Source organism: Kogia breviceps, chromosome 1, assembly GCF_026419965.1.
Source record: "Kogia breviceps isolate mKogBre1 chromosome 1, mKogBre1 haplotype 1, whole genome shotgun sequence".
In the NCBI taxonomy this organism is placed as follows: Eukaryota; Metazoa; Chordata; class Mammalia; order Artiodactyla; family Physeteridae; genus Kogia; species Kogia breviceps.
The window spans coordinates 50,231,600-50,253,442 of record NC_081310.1 but is presented as its reverse complement, the minus strand read 5'-3'; the positions used below and the strand labels follow the sequence as shown (position 1 = coordinate 50,253,442).

General features: G+C 39.6%; 2 protein-coding genes across 5 annotated transcripts in view; both read left to right on the top strand.

Annotated features, from left to right (window-relative positions):
• C1H1orf105 (chromosome 1 C1orf105 homolog) overlaps positions 1-10,467 on the top strand; it is an 86,004-nt gene extending 75,537 nt beyond the window's left edge. Inside the window, exon 7 of the mRNA XM_067024656.1 lies at positions 10,234-10,467. Coding sequence (XP_066880757.1) covers positions 10,234-10,467 — 234 coding nt within the window. The remainder of the gene's footprint in view (positions 1-10,233) is intronic.
• Positions 10,468-10,705: 238 nt separating this feature from the next.
• SUCO (SUN domain containing ossification factor) overlaps positions 10,706-21,843 on the top strand; it is an 82,812-nt gene continuing 71,674 nt past the window's right edge. For 2 of the 4 annotated variants that reach the window (XR_009338243.2, XM_059079534.2), the window contains exon 1: positions 10,706-11,141. Coding sequence is in view for 2 of the 4 variants with exons in the window: in XM_059079534.2 (XP_058935517.1) it covers positions 11,080-11,141 (62 nt within the window). In the remaining 2 variants the exon portion in view is untranslated. The remainder of the gene's footprint in view (positions 11,142-21,843) is intronic. The other 2 variants (XR_010840219.1, XM_067031522.1) reach the window with 1 other exon arrangement.

Genomic DNA, 21,843 nt, shown 5'->3' with positions numbered 1-21,843 from the left:
ACGTGAAATGATTAATATTTAATGCTTTCCTATGGAACAGGCTTTCCCAATGAGTTCAATTACATTCTTTGAGTGCTTTCAGTGTAACGAATTGAAAGTTGTTTAGTGGAGGGAAACTGCAAAGCCTCTTCAATACTAGTTTACCTTAAACATCATTTCATGCAGATCCTTTAAAGATTTACCAACATGCTTTAATATCCCTTTATCTCCCTGTGCAAAATAAAGAGGAGAAATTACTTGGTCTGTATAATGATCTTCACAATTCATGCCTCAAAACAAGATAATGACTGAATAACTGAGGCAAAGTAAGTATGCCTCAATTATCCAGGTAGTTGCTTTACTTAATAAGACCATTAGAAAGATGGTGTAAAAATAGATATAGATAACTGAGGGAAGGAGAAATTTTCAGGCCTGGAAAAAAATTACATTTAAAACACTAAATAGGTGGTTCTGAAAGCAGGGGTAGCAGGGAGAGTTCTAGTAACGCTTTCCTGTTCTAAAAGAGAAAAATAATCAATAGGAAAATGTTCATTTGCCCCACATTTCCACTTTTTATTATCTTCTTCCATTCCATTCAGATTTTCAAGTCTAAGGACTGAATAGAACAATTGTGAAATCTATACATCATAGCAAATAGTTTACTTTGTTCCACAGATTTAGGATAGACAAATGGAAAACATTTTAAAACATAAAAAATATGAACTTATTTTGCCACAAATCATAAATATCATGATAAAGTATCTTAATTTTTTAAAATTCAAAGTTATACATGCACATAAGAATCGACTAGTTCTAACAAAGTTATGAAGAAAAGCAGTTCCCTGCTGTCTTCCTTTTTTTTCTCCCTGTTCAAAAATCAACTGCTTTTACTGCTTAAAGTCAGTTATTTTGATATTTACCTCCATGTCCTAAATAGCATGTGTTGTTATTCTTTGTTTTTGATTTTCCAAGTTTTAGGCATTATTGCTTGACTTTCTGCTATGGAAGCTGAGGATTTTGTTCTTTTTCCTTTTCCCTGACCAATAACTCCTACCAGAGACCTATAATCCTTCCAATCCTCCCATCCTCCTGATGTAGTTATATCATAATTTTGATTAATTTTAATTTCATTGTTCTTAAGATCATGTAAATGCTATTCACAGATGAAACTTTCCTGCAGAGATGTTTTCTAAATTGTTTTATTTTAGTTTTCTAAAAGTGCTTTTCACTAATCAGCTATCTTTTCAAAAGTGTCTAAGTTTCCCTCCAAATCACTCAGATGCAGTAGATGTTCTGTGGCTGTCATCTTCTTGAAGCAGTCTCTCTCAGTGTCTTCTGACCTGCCCCAGTCTGCAGTGGCTGCCTCCTATGCGTGGTACTCAGCTGTCATGCTGGGTTCTTCCTTCACAGTCACGCTGGGGATACCCTTCACCTCTTTCCTCTGTACTGGATTTCCTGTTTCCTATATCAAGTGTCTTCTTCTTTTTGGTTTCCTACCTTGTGTTGGTAGAGCAAAATCTCTTTTCATGAGAAATGCACAGCAGGTAAATTTATTGAGATCTTGCCTGTCTCAAAACGTCTTTAGTCCCCCTGACACTTGGGGATTAATTAATGGCTTGGATGAGAATATAATTCTTGGTTGGGAATAACCTTCCTTCAGTATTTCAAAGATGCTGCACTACTGCCTTTCAGCTTCCTATGTAAATGTAGAGAAGTCTGAAACTATTGATTCCTGATTCTTTGTGCATGGTCTATTTTTCTCACCTATCTCTAAAACTTCTGTGATCTTCCCTTTGCCTCCAGTGTTCTCAACTTTCCCAATGATGCTCCTTACTGTTGGTCATTTTTATCCAGTGTGCTGGGCACTTAGACTAGGGAATTTTCAATATGGAAACTCCCTACTGTAGGAAAATGTCTTCAGAATTGTTTATTACTCCATCCCTGCCTTCTCTCTTCTTCTATTACAGGTATACTGGACCTCCTGGATTGGTCCTTTATCTTTTGGTCTACTTTCTAGATGATTTCTGCAACTTAATCTTCCAATTTTTCTATTGAATTTTTTTTATTTCATAGCTTTGCTTTATAAGAGATCTTGTTGTTGTTCTTGACAGGTTCCTTTTTTATAGTATTCTGCTCCCATTTTATGGTGACAATATCTGGCAATGTTAGAATTTCTTTCTTTTTTTTTTTTTTTAAGATTTCTTCTCACTGCATAGTCTTTTTCTTCTACTCCAAGTTGTTTATTTTTCCCTGTTTGTTTTAGTCTCTATCCATCATGTTAAGAGTATTTTCTCATGCCTGGCAGTCATTAGTTATCTACTCCTTTTAAAGAATGGGGCACTAAAAAGCTGATTGGATACTCTGAGTACATGGCTGGGACTTGACTACACTTTCCCATAGGGTGAACTAGTTGGGAAAACTCAGGTCTCAGTATCTTTTAGGTCTTTTCTCTTGGGATAATCAAATTCCCCAGAGAAGACTCTCCCAGTCTCCCACCTGGAGAATGAGAGACTGCCTGCCAGTGCAGGAAGATGGCTGGGGTCTCAGCATCAAGTATGTGTTCCTACTCCCTCCAAATTGCTATTATAAAATTTTCTTAAATAAATTTATTAATTTTATTTATTTATTTTTGGCTGCACTGTGTCTGTTGCTGCATGCAGGCTTTTTCTAGTTGTGGTGAGCGGGGCTGCTCTTGGCTGTGATGCACCGTCTTTTCATTGAGGTGGCTTCTCTTGTTGCAGAGCATGGGCTCTAGGCACGAGGACTTCAGTAGTTGTGGCGCGTGGGCTTCAATAGTTGTGGCTCGCGGGCTCTAGAGTGCAGGCTCAGTAGTTGTGGCTCATGGACTTAGTTTCTCCGTGGCATACGGGATATTCCCGGACCAGGGCTCGAACCTGTGTTCCCTGTATTGGCAGGCAGATTCTTAACCACTGCGCCACCAGGGAAGCCCTATAAAGATTTTAAACATAGAAAAGTTGAAGGAATAGTACAATGGCTACCTGAATGCCCTCTATCTAGATTCAACAATAGTTAACAGCTGCGCCTATTTGTTCTTGCTCTCTCTCTCTGAAACTTTGAAAGTAAGGTGCTGTCACTATGACATTTCACTCTTCAATATTTCAGCATGCATCTCCTTAATGTGAGGACATTTCCTATATAACTACAATGGTATTATCATATATAAGAAAAATAATTTATTATTTAATGACCAGTTCTAATTTAAGTTTCCCCAACCGATTGTCGCAAAAATACTCTTGTTTTTTGCATGATACTTCTGCCTTAAACTATGCCAGGTGTTCCCAAGTCCAAGTTTTACCTTTTTCCTCCCCTGATAACAAATCTATAGTTTTTTGCGGGAGATGGGGGAAGGGCAGTCACCTAGCCATGTAGAGTCGTGGAGGGTGTCTAACTATTTCTTAATTTGCAACCCCCTCTCACTGCTACTGCCACCAAACACATGTACTGTTAACATCACTTTCCATTGTACTTTGGGCTGGCATTTCCTGAATGAGCTTTCTGGGGATTTCGTGTCACAAATTGGGTCAATTTTTGCCACTTCCTATTGCTAAATTAGGGTTCAGTTTTTACATGTCTGCTATGTTGAGGATTATTATACATTGTTCAAACCAGAACTTTTTTTTTTTTTTTTTTTTTTTTTTTTTGCAGTACGCGGGCCTCTCACTGTTGTGGCCTTTCCCGTTGCGGAGCCCAGGCTCCGGACGCGCAGGCTCAGCGGCCATGGCTCACGGGCCCAGCCGCTCTGCGGCATGTGGGATCTTCCCGGACCGTGTCCCCTGCATCGGCAGGTGGACTCTCAACCACTGCGCCACCAGGGAAGCCCCAGAACATATTTGAAAGTAAAAGTTGGCACTATTATTAACTATGCCAGGACGATTAATAAGGGTAAACCAGAGTTGTCCTTGGAAGACCAGCATATGGTCACTTTAAGAAGTCGTTTCCTTACAGATATTCTTTCCAGCTTCAAAGTTTTCTTCTTCTGATTCTCTCTCCAGATCTCCCCATCCTTGTGGCTTTATGTACAAACGACAAAAAAAACTTTCCTGTTGTTTTATGGGGTTTTGTGAGTAAGGTAATTGCATATGTTCAGTTGCATTATCTTTACCCATTTTAATGATCTTGAACTCACTGTGATCACTTTGTACTTGGCACCGCATTTTGTTATTTTAATGTTCTTGAAGGCCTTGTTTGAAAGAAGGTAGCATCTCTAATGCTTAGTCTTTAAAGTCATCACATGACCTAAAGTGAAGTATTTTATGTAAATATTCAATAAATATCTGTTTATTTATTTATTTTTTTGGTGTCATTTAGAGTTCACTATCACTGTTTATGTCAGATGCAGAATACCAAATAAGTGTCAGGCAAACCAAAACTAGAGGGCACATGATAAAAATTGTAAAGGTAGTTTTTAGTTAGATTATAGGCTTTACTGTTCCCTATACCTGAAATAGGTTCTCCTCACATATCTATCTATGAAAATCATACTCATCTTTCAAAACTCACCTCAAATCTGCTTCCACCTTTAGGTCTTCCTTGATAGTTTTCTCAAAAGAAAAAAAGTAATTTCTTTTTCCTCTAAAATCTTGTGACACACATGATTTATATTAATTGTGGCATTTGTTCCATGTCTTATGTATCTTATTTCCCCTAGTGCAGTGGCTTTCACTTTATTTTTACTGAAACACACATTAAAACATATATTTTACATTACAACTCAGTATGCATATACCTATATAACAGAATACACACATATACACACATGCACACACGTACACATATACAATACATACGTCACTGAAACAACAGTAACTGAGATAATACTACCCCTTACTGAGACACTGATATTTTATAAATTATTACCTTTTACTTTTTAAAAAGTACTGCTAGAGTCCCTTAAAATTGATTTCTTGACTCTCTAACTAACTGTGACTCACAATTTTAAAAATAATGCCCTAGTGCAGGGCTTCTTAAATTGGAATCCACGTATACAATTCACTGGTCCATGAACTTGTACAGAAAAGTAATTATGTCTTTATTTTCACTAACCTTTTACTGAAATTTATAATTCTCTCTTATTACGAATGTAGGTAACTAACCTTAGTAGTACTAACAATATCTATAAATTTGCCACTAATGGAAATCTTTTTATCACATGATACATATTGTAGGTATCTTTTTAAAAATTAATTAATTAATTTTTTATTTTTGGCTACGTTGGGTCTTCGTTGCTGCACGTGGGCTTTCTCTAGTTGCGGCATGTGGGAGCTGCTCTTCGTTGTGGTGCACGGGCTTCTCATTGTGGTGGCTTCTGTTGTTGCAGAGTACAGACTCTAGACGTGTGGGCTTCAGTAGCTGTGGCACATGGGCTCAGTAGTTGTGGCTCACAGGCTCTAGAGCGCAGGCTCAGTAGTTGTGGCTCACGGGCTTAGTTGCTCTGCAGCATGTGGGATCTTCCCGGACCAGGGCTTGAACCCGTGTCCCCTGCATTGGCAGGCGGATTCTTAACCACTGTACTGGAAGTTCCTGTAGGTATCTTGAAATACCTTTTAAACTCATCACTCTTTTGGAATTATTGAAGCTACTAGACCTGCTGTTAAGTCTTATTATTTAATGTGTTAATTAAAAAGCACATGTATTACTAATCACAAATTTGCTTTGTAATATTTTCACTACTGTATTTCAGTTTAATTGGTTTCCTTTGTAATCTATTATTTTATTTTATACCCTTATAAACACTCTGAGACGGGTCCCATGTGTATCACCAAACTGCCAAAGGGGTGCAGTCTGGAAGAAGGTTAAGAAACCTGCTAGGACAATGTGAGTTTCCTGGAGGCAATCTGCTGCAGCACCTTTCATATAAGAAAAGCTTGATAAATATTAGTTAAACACATTATTTCTCCAGATTACTCAGGGATAATTTAAGCCCCCCAAAATCTAGTCACATACAATTCAAACCGTATTATGCTAATAAGCTAATCTGGCTATTTGTAATGGAAGAGATAGCTGGCTAGGGGCTCTAGACTAAGTTACATAAAACTTTCCCATCTTATGGGCTTGCTATTCCTAGGAATTAAAAATATTGGGCAGACTGTAATGTGGTATGATTAGACAAATGAAATAGTAGTTAAGTAAAAAACTATTTCTTGGGCCTCTATAATAATTTTTTAAAAAGCATTGTGTTTTGCATATATAGCACATGACCTCTTTGCATAAGGAATTTACACGCTGCTTGGGGAGACAGACATTACAAGAACTAAGAACACAGGTGTTTCAGGACATGGCAAGGATGTGATGAAGGTAATGTTTTAGGAAGCTTCATCTGAGAGCATTGTACAGGAGGTACTGAAGGGCACAGCAGTTAGAACTCCTAATACATCATCATCAGTTGCTTCGTTTCTCTCCCTATTTGGAAATATGTATTTATAAATGCTTGCTAGATCCTTCCACCAGAACCTCAAGCTCAAAACTATGCTCCTAAAATCAAACTAATCTTTCCTACAAACCTGCGACTCCTGACTTTCCCATTCATGTCATGACCACACACCCTCCTGGAAACTGTCTTAGATTTCTCCCTCTCCAACACCCACTTCCTGAGTAATCCTTCCTCTGGCTGCTTTCATTACTAGCCTGCTAAACTCATGTATTTTCAAAGTAGACATTTGTAAACCAGTGATAGAAGATTAAATTGGCGATCATGAAGTACAAAAATTTTAAGGGGAAATCTTATCTTTTGTTATTTGCAGTATAAACAGAACTGAACAAACCAACATTGCAGTTTGTGAATCTTCTGTTAAGGGACTGAGTTCTCAGGCTGTCCTAGAGAAGCAATTCACTTTCTTATCTCCCTCTGAGGTCTACATTTTCCTCCTCCAGTGGCCACATTATCAGTGCCCTAGGGTAGATTTGGCAAGTAGTTTAGGCTCCCCTCAGGCAAAGAGTGACTGAATAAAACAGGTATGTGCTATTCTATGTACATACCTACACACACACACTCAAAGAAGCAGCAGCAAGTGGAGTGAAGACAAACAGTAAGAAATCTCTGTACTGAAATCTCTGTACTGTAAATTATTAACTGTAGTTAAAAATTTAAGTGCTGATCACCACATTCACCCTTCTTTCCATCTGGTTTAGTCCCTTTTCTTGTCTCTGTATACATCTTTTCTCAGTTCCCTGGCCTTTCTTTCACTGATTTCCAGGGAACTTTTGTCCTAAATGGCTTTTACTCTAGAAGCATCTAATTTCATTGAGCCTCAGCTGTTCCTCTCTAAGACACATAGTATCTCAGCGTTTTATAATATTGAGAAGGGCAAATAACTTTTCAACAAATTCAAAATAAGTCAGAGCTTGCTCATCAAATATCACCAACTTAAATTAGACAAATATTTCTTCTCTTGTGCTTTGAAAGTATGATTTATATATGAGATAAATGACAAAGGAGATGGCTAGAGGGGTTGGCTTCTCTTCTGAGATCTGCTTCTTCTTCTTCACCATCAGCAAAGAGTATCTGATCTCTATCAGGGCAGGGACAACCTGTCCAGAATTTCTGTGTCTTTAACCTTTTAGGAATGGGAGAGCTCCTGTTCATCATGCATTTTAGTCCTTGGTGAATTCCTGAATAATCCAAGGATCTGCAAGTCACATGAGTTATCATGTGTGTTATCAGTGCTTTATAGATTTTATTGAATTGTGAGATTCTGCTATAGCACGGTTTCTCAAGCTGGGTACTTCCAGCTTTTCAGGCCAAATAATTTTTTTGTTATGTAAGGTTGTCTTCTGAATTGTAGGATGTAGCATCCTTGAACTCTACCCACTAGATGTAGCATTACCTCAGTTGTGACAACCAAAAAATTTCCAGACATTTCCAATTTTCCCCCAAGGGGAAAAAAATTTTCCCTGGTTGAGAATAACTATAGTGTAGTTAAGAGGTGGTAAATGGTGATTACTTAGCGTGAACCTTAAAGATTATATACACATTTTGATTTTTCTATATACTTTCTTGCCATTCTTTGGCATATGTTATACTTTTGAGTACGGTGGCATTTATCTATACTCAATTTATTTTATATAATTCTTACTCATTTTCTTATATCTATCATTATAATATAATTTTTTCCATTATTTTTTCTCATTATATTTACCAACCATGCAGAAAAATGTCTACCAGTTTTTCAAACGTCACCTCCATGGAACTTCTCTTATTCTCACTATCTGAAGCCTTAAAACAAAGAAGAATTAACACAAATAGAAACTCAAGTGAAGAAGTTAATTTATGGGGAAACAAGTTCTATTTTATGCAGGTAAATTTGAAGTGATGGTAGAACAAGTGTTATGTCCAGCACCTACTTGCAGAGAAGTTGGAATATAGACCTGGGAGTTAACCGTATAGATGAGAACTGAAATTATGAAATATCCAAGAGAAAAATGTAAAGGCTCAGAGGGCTGAAAATTACACCTTAACATAAAGAAATGGAAATGAAACTAGCAAAAAGAGAAAAAGATATTTATTGATTGAAATAATAAAAGCTAATGATTGATTAATAACTAGGTGAATGGCAACCCTACCACAGGGGTCACAATAAAGTCCCAACTGTAGGAAAAAGGAAGAAAGAAAAAAAAGAAGAAAGAAAGGAAAGAAAGAACGGAGGAAAGAAGGAAGAAAAATTCTATCTACTAACTGTATATTCCAAAAGATCATTGCAGAGACTTAGTGGAAAAGCAGTGGGTGGACTTGTGGGTTTGGGGTGAGAAGGAAAGGATACAAGAGAGGCACATGATAACTTGCCAGGTTTGAGTTCAGCATGTATTCTAACAGAACTTTCTTTGCTGTGATCTACTGAGGATCAGCTCAGGAGCACCTGTTCCTTGCCCTGAATAACCTATTTACTGGAGTGAAAGGAAAAGGGTGCCTCACATGGTAAAGAATGTAAAATAATCCCCATCCTTCTGTTGCCCCTACCTTCCTTTTAATTTACATATTGATCATTTGATACTGCTCTTGGGCGAGTTAAGTGCTTACCTACTGCAGTGAGAGAGATGAAGTGATTTTATTGTCATTTACTAAAAGTGCCATGAACAGATCATTGGAACTGTTACCTAATTATTGCCAGAAAAATTAGTTTAGGATGAATTCTTCTAAAACCAAATCATCCTATGTAGAATTTTTCTAATATCCAGTTGACTTATAGTAAGAATTTTAGAATGAGTCAAAACATTCTGTTCCCTGGGAATACAATTAACAACTAATCCAACTTAGAAGGTTTACAAGGAAATTACGTGGTTCAAAATTAAGTGTTAGATGGGCACTTTACTGAGTCTTTTTTCCTTCGACCACATGAGCACCAAGTGGCCCACGCTTTAATAACAACACCTGCTTTGAACATTTCTTACATTAGACATTGTGCCATGTTCCACGGCACAGACAACTGGAGTCTCCATTCTCCCATGTCTGGCTGCTTTCTGGAGAAGGTAGTTCTGAGTTTCTGACAGCCAAGACAGAAAGGGAAACACCATTGAGTTATACTTTAATATTTATTTTATAAAAGAAATATCACTCGGTAGAGATTAACTTCCCTCTTAGTGTCAAGAGTCAAATACATCACCAGAGACAGAAGAAGGAACACATGAGGCCAGAGGCCAGACTTCTCCAGAGCAAAAGCTCGTGCGTCTTCCTCTATACCACCTCATAGAAGAGAACTACGTCAAGAGGCGCTTGAGAAGAAAAGCGGTCAAGCATTGTGGACTTTCAGGCAGAGGGTCCCTAAGCTAGCTTCTGAGAGATCTTTAGGGGCCGCAACGGCATAAAAATCTCGGGGGGGGGGGACACACTGCTCGTTTTAAAGATTGAGAAGCGGTCACTTTTTGTCTCAGACTGTAGCAACAGACGTGTGTACGCGACCACCTTCCCCGCTTTCGGTGAACCTCAGAACTTGGAGCTCCCACATAAGGAGCCGCAGTTTTCCCTTCCGGGCCCACCGCAGCGAACCCAAAGCACGAATCCAAGAGACTGAAGACCAACTGAGCCGATCCCCATGGAGGAATCTGGCGGGGAGCGAAATTCTCCAAGAGGCGGAAAAGATGCGGAAGACTTCTCACTCCAACCAATCAGATGAGAGGAACTCTTGGCACACCCCTTTCCGCTAACCAATCAGCACGTAGCTCGATGGGCCCGGCCCATTGACACCCGGAAAACGTCTTTTAAATTTTATTAGTATAGCTTTTCCCCCACCGTCATTCTAGGCCTTCCCACAAACTGTGGTCGAAAAAGGAAAACTGGATGTAACAATTCCAAAGCTGGCAGGTCTTGCAGTGAGAAGCGAAACCACAGACCTCTTCATCAAAACAGTGATACTGGGAAGGACAGTGAAAGGGAAAGGGAAGGGTTCCGGAGAGAAAACTACAGCTCCCAAGGGCCCTTGCACGGACTCGGCGCGCCCTGGGCTAGAGGGAGGGCCATCGTACGAAGAAGGCTGAGGGTCATGAGGCTCCTCTCTGACTTCCTGAAGTGGGCGGGACTTGAGATGGGCGGGGCGGTGGCCATCCCAGCCTCTCTCGCTTTTTGTCCTCCTCCCTCTGGCTCAACCGCCTGAGACGTCGGAGGGGGCGTGGCCCGCGCGGAGGCTAGTGGGGGGTGAGAGCGCCGCGGGACGTGGGTGACGCGTCTTCTTCCAACTCAGCGGTGTGTGAGGTGTCGCGGCCCCGCCGGTGATTGGTTGTTGAGAGGCTAGTACGCAGCGGCCGTTGGTCGCCGGCAGCACGGAGCGAGAACCGGGGAGGGCCGGGGGGATATGGGGTGGCAGCGGCGGCGGCGGCTGGAGGAGGCGGGCGCGAACGAGCCGGCGGCCGCGGCAGCAACGGCGGTACCCAGAAGCCTCCTGTGAAGTGCACCCGTCGGCGCCGCTGTGGGCCCCTGGGAGAGAGCGGCCAGCGCGCGAGCCGTTCTGGAGCCGCTCCTCCAGCGCCGCAGCCCTTCGGACTCTTGGTCTCATCCTCGCTCTCCTGCTCCGGCTCCTCCATCTTGGCCTTGGCAGTAGCAGCCGCCGAGAGGATGTGCCGCCTTCTGGCAGGGGGAAGAAGGAGGAGAAGATGAAGAAGTACCGGCGGGCCTTGGCCCTGGTCTCCTGCCTCTCTCTGTGTTCCCTGGTCTGGTGAGTAGCCGCGACCACACGGGAGTTTCCCGTGAGGGGAGAGGGGGGCAGGGAGCGGCCCAGGTCACACCCCCAAATCATCCCGGCTTTTAGGGTGCGGGTCTCCAAGGCTCCTATGAGGCGACAAACCGATTACTCCGTGACTCTTCGGCGGGCTGGCCTGGCAGCCCTCTCTGCGGAGGTTTTCGTGGTGCGTTTTGGAATTTACAGAGACTAAGTGGGAGAGGGAGGTGCCTGGGTGCCTTTGTACCCGGTTACCCTGGCCCTTGGTGGTGGTGGGGTGTGTGGGAAGTGTTCAGATAGAGGCTGGGTAAGTTGCTCGGGCTTAGTAGCAGCCACTTGTTTTCATGGTGTGGGAAGGGCATAAGGTATGTCGGATGTGATGTGTTCCCGACAGGCGATTTTAAAAACGTGACTTGTCGTGAAGGTGACTAATGTACGAGCACTGGTTCTCCTGGACCTTTCTCTCCTAGTTTTTGGCCTCGGGTACACTTGGGGTTGCTGTTCTTGGAGACTTTTGGGAGGCGTTATGAAGCACTTTTTCAGGGGGTAGATGATAAGAAGCTGTTTAGCAGACAGTGTCTTAGGATGTAGTGTGTCAGGGGTTTCTGGTAGTGTGGCTTGGATAATGTCCCGTAGTAATGGAAGGATACGTCCTGCATTTTGAAGGCGGGAAGAGTGCTTTGTCTATAAGTTTGTGGAGTTTCTGTTAGTACCTGGCACATTTGGGGTTTTTTGAAGGAGAAGAGAAAGCTTGTCAATCAAAGGATCGCTACCACTGTACTTGGAAAATCCATTCTGCCCTCCGAGGGAGTTTCTTCAGAGATGTGTGACATTTGCTGACTGTAAAGATGCTTCTTCAGTCAAAGTGATTTGCTGTTATATTAAAATCTAGATAAACTAAGTTTTTTGTTTAACTTATTTCTGCAAAACACCAAAAATTTTTTTCATTTATGTGGGTGCCTAATGGATTCCAAAGACACTGAAGTTGTAGAGTTGTTGCTCACAGAAAATAATATGTAAATAAGAAGAGAAGAAAACACTTGCCTGGCTGAAGAATTTGATTGGCAGGTTGATAGACATTTTAGAGAACAAGAAATTTGGCCTCTTGACGTTCATTCCGAACCCTTTAATGAGACCAATGTTATCTCACCTACTTTTGAGTATCATGTTGGTTACCAAGAAGTGCATGTAGGAGATGAGTCCACTCACCTCATTTTAAATTTAAATTTGTACATGAGATACGGAAACCTTGTGTTCATATATACACTTCTTTCTGGGGGGGCTGTTTAGTTGTTTGTAGGTTATATATGTTTTTTCTTTCCTCTTTCTACTTGATCTTGCCCATCTTTAGGCCATGTTATTCTTCATCACTTTCTGAAATGGTTGAGAGGGCAAAGAGGTTACACTTTTCATTCAAGTTTAAAACACACCAGGATCTCTGATTTTTTTTTTTTTTTTAGTTGCAATATACTTGACATATAACATTGTGTAGATTTCAGGTGTACAACATGTTGATTTGATGAACTTACATAATGTAATATGGTTACCATTGTAGCAATAGTTAGCATCTCTGTCACATCACATAATCATTTCTTTTTGTGGTGGGCATAATTAAGATCTGGTCTCTTAGCAAGTTGATAATTATAATACAATAGTGTTGTCTATACTCACTATACTGTGATCTCCAGGACTAACTTATCTACCAGTTGCAAGTTTCTACTCTTAAACATGATTTTTAAAAAATTAATTGGCTGGTGGCAGTGAAATCAAGCATTACAGTGTGGTTGTTAAAATCATTTGCAGATTTAAATTAACCATGCTTCTATTACTTTGTTTAATTTCGGGCTGTCTTTTGCTTAAGCTGACCTCAGTATGGTTTCTCAACTTTATACATTGAAAGTAGTGAGGAGATCATGACCTGTTAGGGGAAAAGAAAAATCAGTTAGCCTAGTACTGAAAATAATAGTCATAAAGTTCTGTAGTTTGTTGACTTTCACAGTGAAAAATGAATGTTGAGGGATTAAGTAAATAGTGCAAAGTTTAAGAAACTTTTGTTTAAGAAACAGTTGGGTTAGTTTGTTTTGAGATTTGTTTGGGCTGCCAAATTTTAAGATATTTTAATTGTTCTTTACTGAGGCCGTGGAAAGACATTATAGGATATTAAGGCTTGAGAATTTTTTGGAAGGGTGATGATGACATCGGGGAAGAGAAGTGGTATGTGGTGTGATTGGCAAAGGGTACGTTGTGTCTTTTGAGGCTGTTCTTCCTTGGGAAATTGGAATAATGAAATTATGTCACTGACTCAGCTGGAGATCTAACTCTTGCTACAAGATGGTCTGTTAGGTCATTCTCAACATCTCCATTCCCCCTTAGCCTAATGCCCTTGTAGGGTTTGACAAGTTTTGCAAAGAGTCATTTTTGTTTCTGTCATTTATAAAGTGTTCCAAGATTTTGTGATCCATTTCTTTTTTAAGCCATACCATTTTGTAGATTTATGAGTGCTGTGTGTTTATACTATAATACTCTATAGTTTGTAAGTTTCTAAACTCCTCATCCTACCAATATTACTGAATTTTGCAATCACTTTATTTATACTGTCACATATTTATAGATCTTGCTTATGTCTCCCCTCTCCTTCTGTCTTTCCAGCCTGGAGTCCTAACCTTAGATTACTTTCACAAAAGACTCATCCTATCCTTCTTATTATTCATTCTGGTTGCTATTTTTTCCTTTTGCATACTTCATGTGATTCTTTATCAAATAGTACAGAGTATTTTACGCATAACTGTACTATAGCTGTGGCAAGAATAATTATGCTAGCTATTATTTATTGTCAACTATCTCTGACAAACCTGTGGTGTGTACTTTGCACGTTTTAGCACCTTTAATCTTCACAACAACCCTATTAGTATTATTGATAATTTACTTTTACATTTTATAGTTAAGGAAGTAGAGAAGTTAAATAACTTGACTAAGGTACAGCAGCTATTGAGTTTTGGAACTTGGATTTGAACCTAGGCCGCCTGATTCATGGGATCCTGACTGCTGTAATCCTTTGTAGGTCAGGAAACCTATATTGTAGATACGGCTCCATCACTTACTAGATCTGCATCCTTGGACATGTTTTGTAATTTCTTTGAACCTTAGTCCTTATATCCTAAAAGTGGGAAAACTAATTCATTCACACCCCACAGGGTTGTTAAGAGGATAACCTGAGATAACATATATGGTAGACCTTTATAAAATAGTAAGGGTACATTATATGTTTCATCATAAAGTCATTCAACAAAAGTTTTTCTCATGTTCATTAAGTAACAGATGTTGTTATGGGCATTGAAAATGTGAAAATAGGGTGACCAACTTATCCTGGTTTTAGCAGTGAAAGTCCTAAGTCCCAGGAATCCCCTATGTGAGTTTCCTATTGCTGCTGTAACAAGTTACCAAAAATTTAGTGACTTAAAACAACACACATTTATATCTTACAGTTTTGGGGGTCAGAAGTCCAAAATAAGTCTTAACTGGGCTAAAGTCAAGGTGTCAGCAGGCCTGGTTCCTTCTTGAGACTCTAAGGGAAGAGTCTGCTTCTTGACTTTTTCAGCTTCTAGGGGCTGCTTGTATTCTTTGGCTCCTTCCTTGGATTATTCCAACCTCTTGCTTCAGTCTTCACATCTACTAATGACAGATCTTCCTGCCTCCTTTTACAAGAACGCTTATGATTACATTGGGCCCACCCAGACAATCCAGGATTATCTCCCCATCTCAAATTCCTTAACTTAATCACTTCTGCAAAAACCTTTTTACCATGTAAGGCAACATATTCAGGAATTAGGACTCAGACATCTCTGGAGGGGCCATTATGCAGCCTAGCATACCCCCCTTGGTCCTGGCAAACTAGGTAGATTGATGACCACCCTAAAGAGGAAAAAAAAAGACTTGGTCAGTGCCTTAAGTGGTGGATATTCAAATTTTTTTGTATCCCCCCCATCAGAAAAGCATTGTGCATGCATCTTTAATAAGTAATTAATTGTTTATAAGATTTATACATGTGTAAATATGGTATTAGTATATTAGTATACTAAAAGCATATTGGTATACATAATAAATTACACAAATTAGATGATTAAGAAAGATGAGAAAGAAAATAAACAGTCTAATACTTTATGTTAACAGACCTTTTTGTTCTTTTTTGAAAAGTAGTAGTTTGGTGAGAGGTGTGTGATTGACTGACTAGTTTATTTTACATCAGAATGTGGATGAATAATAGCTTGTATTTAGCGCTGCTATTTTCTTGTTGGCTTGTGCTTGCATTATTATTATCTTTGCAGTCTTTGCAGGAAATTTTTCAAAGCTACTTCTCCATGTTGTGAGAGTCAGTTTAGTTAAAACTAAATAATATAATCCCTAAATTTGCTTCATTGAGCACATGTAAATTGCAGTGCCTCACAATGTGCTGGAAGTAAAGCCCACTGTTGGTGAACTTCTGTTCTTTCCTCAGGTTTCTGACTATATAGTCTCTGCTGTTATGACCAGCTGACCTTCAGATCAAGTGTGAATCCTTATATTAATCTTGATAAAGTGAAATTAATTAAAAAATAGCCTTTATTTTTTAGAGCGGTTTTAGGTTCATGGCAGAATTGAGCGGAAGGTACAGAGATTACCTTTAGTACTTGCTCTTTGCGCCCACACATGCATGGCTTCCTCCATTATCAGCATCCCCCACCAGAGTGGTTTAATTTATTTTTTAAGACTAAAAAAAATCTATTTTTTTCTTCCTGAACCCGAAAGGATCATCTTGGAGAAGCTCATATATGGAGCTAATGAGAAGAGCCTGACATTCAAACAGTTCTCATACATTTGACAAATAGGTACCAAAAATAGTTTAAAAGGTCTTTAGAAACTCGAAGGGAAATACAGGAATGTCAATCCTTTGCGATAGACTAGTTTCATAAATGCCGAGTTTTTTGAAAGAAAATTTGGTTTTATTTTAGGACTTTGTTTTTGTAATGAATCACTAGTTAAAATTATTTTATATTTTCCGTAAAAGTAACACCTAGCTTTGGTAGAAAATGTTTTGTAGCATTAACATGGCTCATAAGTACTAAGCTTATTTTATATTTCTTGTTATGGAGTATTTGAAATGGATAACAGGAGAAAGTGTGTAAAGTGCTTAAAACAGTGCTTTGTTCACAGTAAGACCTATTATGTAAGTTCTTATTATTCATTCATCCTAGATACTTTGGCAGAAGTAGGATCCTAGGCTGAGGTATCAGAGTTCAGAAGTAGGAATCCATACATCTGTTCAAAATATCATATTATTTTGTTGCCAACAAATGTATTTGGTGTGGTGGGGGTGGCTGAAGAAGTAGGAGACTTGAGCTCTGCCCTCAGGAGTATACAAGCTGCTTGTCAAAATATAGGTAGGTACTGGTGTAGTGGAAAGGGCATGAAACTAAGTTAGAGCTTGGCTGTAATCCTTTATTTCCAGTATTAACAGTGAACATTTATTGGGCACTTATTTCTTTTTAAAAAATTTTTTTGTACAGCAGGTTCTTATTAGTTATCCATTTTATACATGTCAATCCCAATAGCCCAATTCTTACCCCCACCCCCACCCCCACCCGTGGCCACTTTCCCCCCTTGGTGTCCATACGTTTTTTTGTTCTCTATATCTGTGTCTCTATTTCTGCCCTGCAAACCGGTTCATCTGTACCATTTTTCTATGTGCCACATATATGCGTTAATATACGATATTTGTTTTTCTCTTTCTGACTTAACTTCGCTCTGTAGGACAGTCTCCAGATCCATCCACGTCTCTACAAACGAGCCAATTTCGTTTCTCTTTATGGCTGAGTAATATTCTGTTGTATATATGTACATCTTCTTTATCCTTTCGTCTGTCGATGGGCATTTAGGTGGCTCCCATTACCTGGCTGTTGTAAATTGTGCTGCAATGAACGTTGGGGTGCATCTGTCTTTTTGAATTATGGTTTTCTCTGGGTATATGCCCAGTAGTGGGATTGCTGGGTCATATGGTAATTCTATTTTTAGTTTTTTTTTTTTTTTTTTTTTTTGCGGTACGCAGGCCTTTCACTGCTGTGGCCTCTCCGGTTGCGGGGCGCAGGCTCAGCGGCCATGGCTCACGGGCCCAGCCTCTCCGCGGCATGTGGGATCTTCCCGGACCGGGGCACGAACCCGTGTCCCCTGCATCGGCAGGCGGACTCTCAACCACTGCGCCACCAGGGAAGCCCTATTTTTAGTTTTTTAAGGAACCTCCATACTGTTCTCCATAGTGGCTATATCAATTTACATTCCCACCAATAGTGCAAGAGCGTTCCCTTTTCTCCACACCCTTTCCAGCATTTGTTTGTAGATTTTCTGATGATGCCCATTCTAACTGGTGTGAGGTGATACCTCATTGGAGTTTAGATTTGCATTTCTCTAATAGTGATGTTGAGCAGCTTTTCTGGTCACTTATTTCTGTTCTAAGTGCTTTATATACACTAACTCATTTTGTCCTAATTAAACTCTTTTGAGATAGACACACCATTTTAAAGAGATTAAGAAAGATACAAAGAAATTAACCAACTTGCCTAAATTCTCAGTAAGCAGTGAGCTGGAATTTAAGTAGTCTGAGCCTGTTCTCTTAACCACTACTCTTTGCTGCCTGTAGGCTGGGAGGTGGCCTTAGGCAAGTTTCTCTACCTTTTCTTTCTTTGTCAATTTTCTTATCTAAAAAATGGGGATGACTGGATTGGCTGTACAAGGAATGAATAATAGAATTATTTAAAGCTTTGAAAAAAAATACATGCCTACGGCACTTACCTTGGAGATTTGGTTAAGTTTGGGATACTCTTGTGCATTCCAGTCATTACTGCTAAATTAAATGAATTCTGAGATTTTTCTTTTGCACTTTTAACATTCTAAGATATCTGATTTGAACATTAGTGAACAATACAAAGAGCTGAATTGTTTAGTAGTTTCTTAAAAAAGGGAAAAAAACTGGACTGGAGTTGTCAAGGAAGACTTGGTTTTAAGAGAAATGACATGTGTGGTTCATATACCTTACTTCTGTGGAATACAGGTGCTTCATGAACTGAAATAAGATACACTGGTTCTGCTAATATGAATAGTGGCCTTTCCCTAGTTTTTGTGTCTGTTTGCCTGCCTGCAGTGGGCAGATAGTACTTAACTGTCAGGAGAAATGAGAAAGGTTATGAGTAAAAGAGACGATGTACTTGATATGAGTGGAAGTGATAGTAAGCAGACAAGCCTGAGTAGAAAATAAAAGCTAAACTCATCCCTTGGTATCCGTGGGGGATTGGTTCCAGGACCCGACCTTGGATGCTCAAGTCTGTTGTGTAAAATGGCGTAGTACACTCAGCCCTCCCTCTACCCAGATGTGGAACCCGTGGATGCGGAGGGCTGAGTGTATTCTGGAAATTGTGATGGGTTTTGCAAGCTAAACCAGGGAGTAAGGCAGTAAAGATACAGCAAGAGAAATGGTGTTTGGAGAGTGTTATTTTGACATCATTGTGTTACAGGAGAAAGGCTGGAGGGATGAATTCTAAATGAAAAGCAATTGGAATAGTTGACGTTTTCATAACAAGGACTTAACTTGGCAGTAGAAATGAAGAGGGTTCCTTGAGCAGAGATTTTGAGGAAGTAAATGATCTGGTTTGGTGATAGGTTGGCAAGTTGGCAGTGCAGTACAGTAGAAACAGCATTGGGTTACGATTCAGAACTGGGTTTTAGTGTGCCTCTAACCAGCTCTTGGTCTTCAACACCACCTTTCTGTTGTCCATCTCAAGGTCAAGAGATGTTTACTGAGGCTTTTCTATGTGCTGCCTTCTGTGCAAGATTCTGGTGGGCAAAACAGAAAAAGTAGCTGCTTTCTTGGAGCCTACTGTGGTTGAGAGAATAAATTCTAGGGTCTAAAATGATGAATCTGTGAAGTAAAGTTCAAAGAGAAGAGGAGTTAATTTTTTTTCTTTTAACTTGGGCAACTAGGGGAATTGGAGGTGTTAAAAAAAGAACTGGAAGAGTTGCAAAGAGTTTTAAAGGAGAAGGAGATGTTAGTTGAGGCGAGTAGAATATCCTAGTGGAAATGTTATATAGGCAGTTAAATGCAGACTTCAGTGAAAATGAGATTTGGGCTGGAGCTGTCCTCATAGAGGGGATCATTTTTGAAACAGAACATGGAGTTTCTGCAGATACTTTGAACAAACAAAGGTGACAAGCAAAGTAAAGCTCTGAGAGTGGAAACTAGGGAAGGTAGAAAGAGGTTTAAGGAGGTCATTTGAATGGTCAGCAATATAAAAGTCTCAGGTAACCTGAAAAGCTTGAAAATTGAGAAAAGAGCATTGTTTTCAAAAGAGAGAGGTGATTGATAAGTTTTTGTGAGTGGAAATAGAAGGTATTTTGAGAGTGGTTAAGTGTGAGCTCATACACATTTGTTTCGCAGCCAGAAGGGGTACAGGAAGCTGGAGTAGCCTCATAATTGTATGTTTCAAACCATTCAACCTATTTCGATTTGAGGAGGGATACTGAGGGCCGACTGCAAGGGACTTGAGCATCTGTGGATTTTGCTATCTGCAGGGGGTCCTGGAACCAAGATACCTAGGGACAACTGTTTACACTACTCTGGAATTTGGTAAATGAAAGAAGATAAGGATAGTAGCTGATAACAACTGCTAACAATTGAGTGCATATTCTGTGCCGGGCTAAACACATTTTCCCATTTTACAGTGGAGACATGCAGGTTTTGTAATTTGACCAAGAGAATGCACCTGGGATTAACACATGCGTCTTTTGACTCTGAAGTCCTTGCCCTAGCCACTATACTACAAAGCCTTTGTATTTATCTCTTGTGGCTGCTTTCTAAGTCAAGAGGTAAATATTGCCCCTCCTTTGTAATAGTTCTTATATTTTTATGTTCTGCTGTAACTAGCCATGACTAACATCATCAGTTCTTCAGGGAATGGATTAGTGTTATTTTCTCACCTTTCTTTTCATTTATCTATTGACTGGAGTATTAAATAAGAAATGTAGCACTACAGAAAGATCGTAGGCTTTGGAGAGGTAAGTCTAGATTTGTAGTCACAAATTGAGTGACTTTGGGCCAGTTAACTCCTGAGCTTTAGTTTATTTGTTAAAGTTAGATTAATATTTTAATCTAAACTGCCTGACACACTTAAAAAAAAGACTGTTTTCTTCTAGAGACATCAGATATTTAGGATTGGATTGATCATACTCTGTTTATGCCACCTTCTGTATGGGTCCCCCTTTTTCCTCCATTTTACATCATTACTCTTTTATCTTCTTCTATCTTCATTTTCACTCCTATCTCCCCCATGTTAGGTATTTACCTTAGAGTATATTTGATGTTTTGCCAGTCGACCTTCATGTATTTACTTCATATATTTGTGTTTTCTTCCAAAATAATGTTTTGTTTATATGTTTTTAAATTTACATACAGGGTATAATGCTGTTAATCTCATTCTTTTTCCTACTTTTTTCCACTGAACACTTTTTTAGAAGTTTGTTTTAGGTACTAGAATCATCATTAAGTGAATTCTACGTAGTTAATGATGTGGCAGATGCCTCAGGAAGGCCTAATATCCTTTATTCATTCATTCAACGGGTATTTATTGAGCCCTTTGTGTGCAGGCTGCTTCTAATGAGAGACTTTATGCCAACAAATGCATTTGAGAGTATTTGTTCCAGTTGCTTGTCTTTTGCGATCCCAGTACTATAGACAAATTAGGTGGTTTTGTAGTGAATCTTAATTGTCTGGCAAGGTGAAACACTTGTCTTCACTTTTTTTTGTTAATATAGTTATTCTAAGACCAGTTTTTCCATATCATATTTAGAAAATTAGGATCCTTCAGGTTTTTTTGTTTGTTTTTGTCTTTAGGATTTTCTTTTAATTTTTATTTTATATTGGAGTATAGTAGATTTACAATGTTGTGTTAGTTTCAGGTGTACAGCAAAGTGATTCAGTTATACATATACATATATCTATTCTTGTCAGATTCTTTTCCCATATGGGTTATTACAGAGTGTTGAGTAGAGTTTCCTGTCCTATACAGTAAGGATCCTTCAGGTTTTTTTGTTGTCTTTTTTTTTTTTGGCTGCGTCGGGTCTTAGTTGCAGCATGCAGGATCTTTCGTTCCAGCGTGCGGGCTCAGTAGTTGCAGCATGTGGGCTCAGTAGTTGCAGCATGTGGGCTCAGTAGTTGCAGCATGTGGGCTTAGTTGCCCTTGGCGTATAGGATCTTAGTTCCCCGACCAGGGATTGAACCTGCATGTCCTGCATTGGAAGGTGGATTCTCAACCACTGGACCACCAGGGAAGTCCCCCTTCAGGTATTTTGATAGGAGTTATATTTGAGTGATGAATTACTTTGGGGAGAATTGCTGTCTTTACTCTGCTGTCAGTAGCATTCTACCCGTGAACATATTAGATCTTCATTTATTTGTCTCTTCATTTCATGGTCATTATTAGAGTTAACACTTTTTCTCTATAAGTGGTTGTGTAATTTTTTTTTTTTTTTTGTGGTACGCGGGCCTCTCACTGTTGTGGCCTCTCCCGTTGCGGAGCACAGGCTTCGGACGCACAGGTTCAGCAGCCATGGCTCACGGGCCCAGCCGCTCCGCAGCATGTGGGATCCTCCCGGACCGGGGCACGAACCCGTGTCCCCT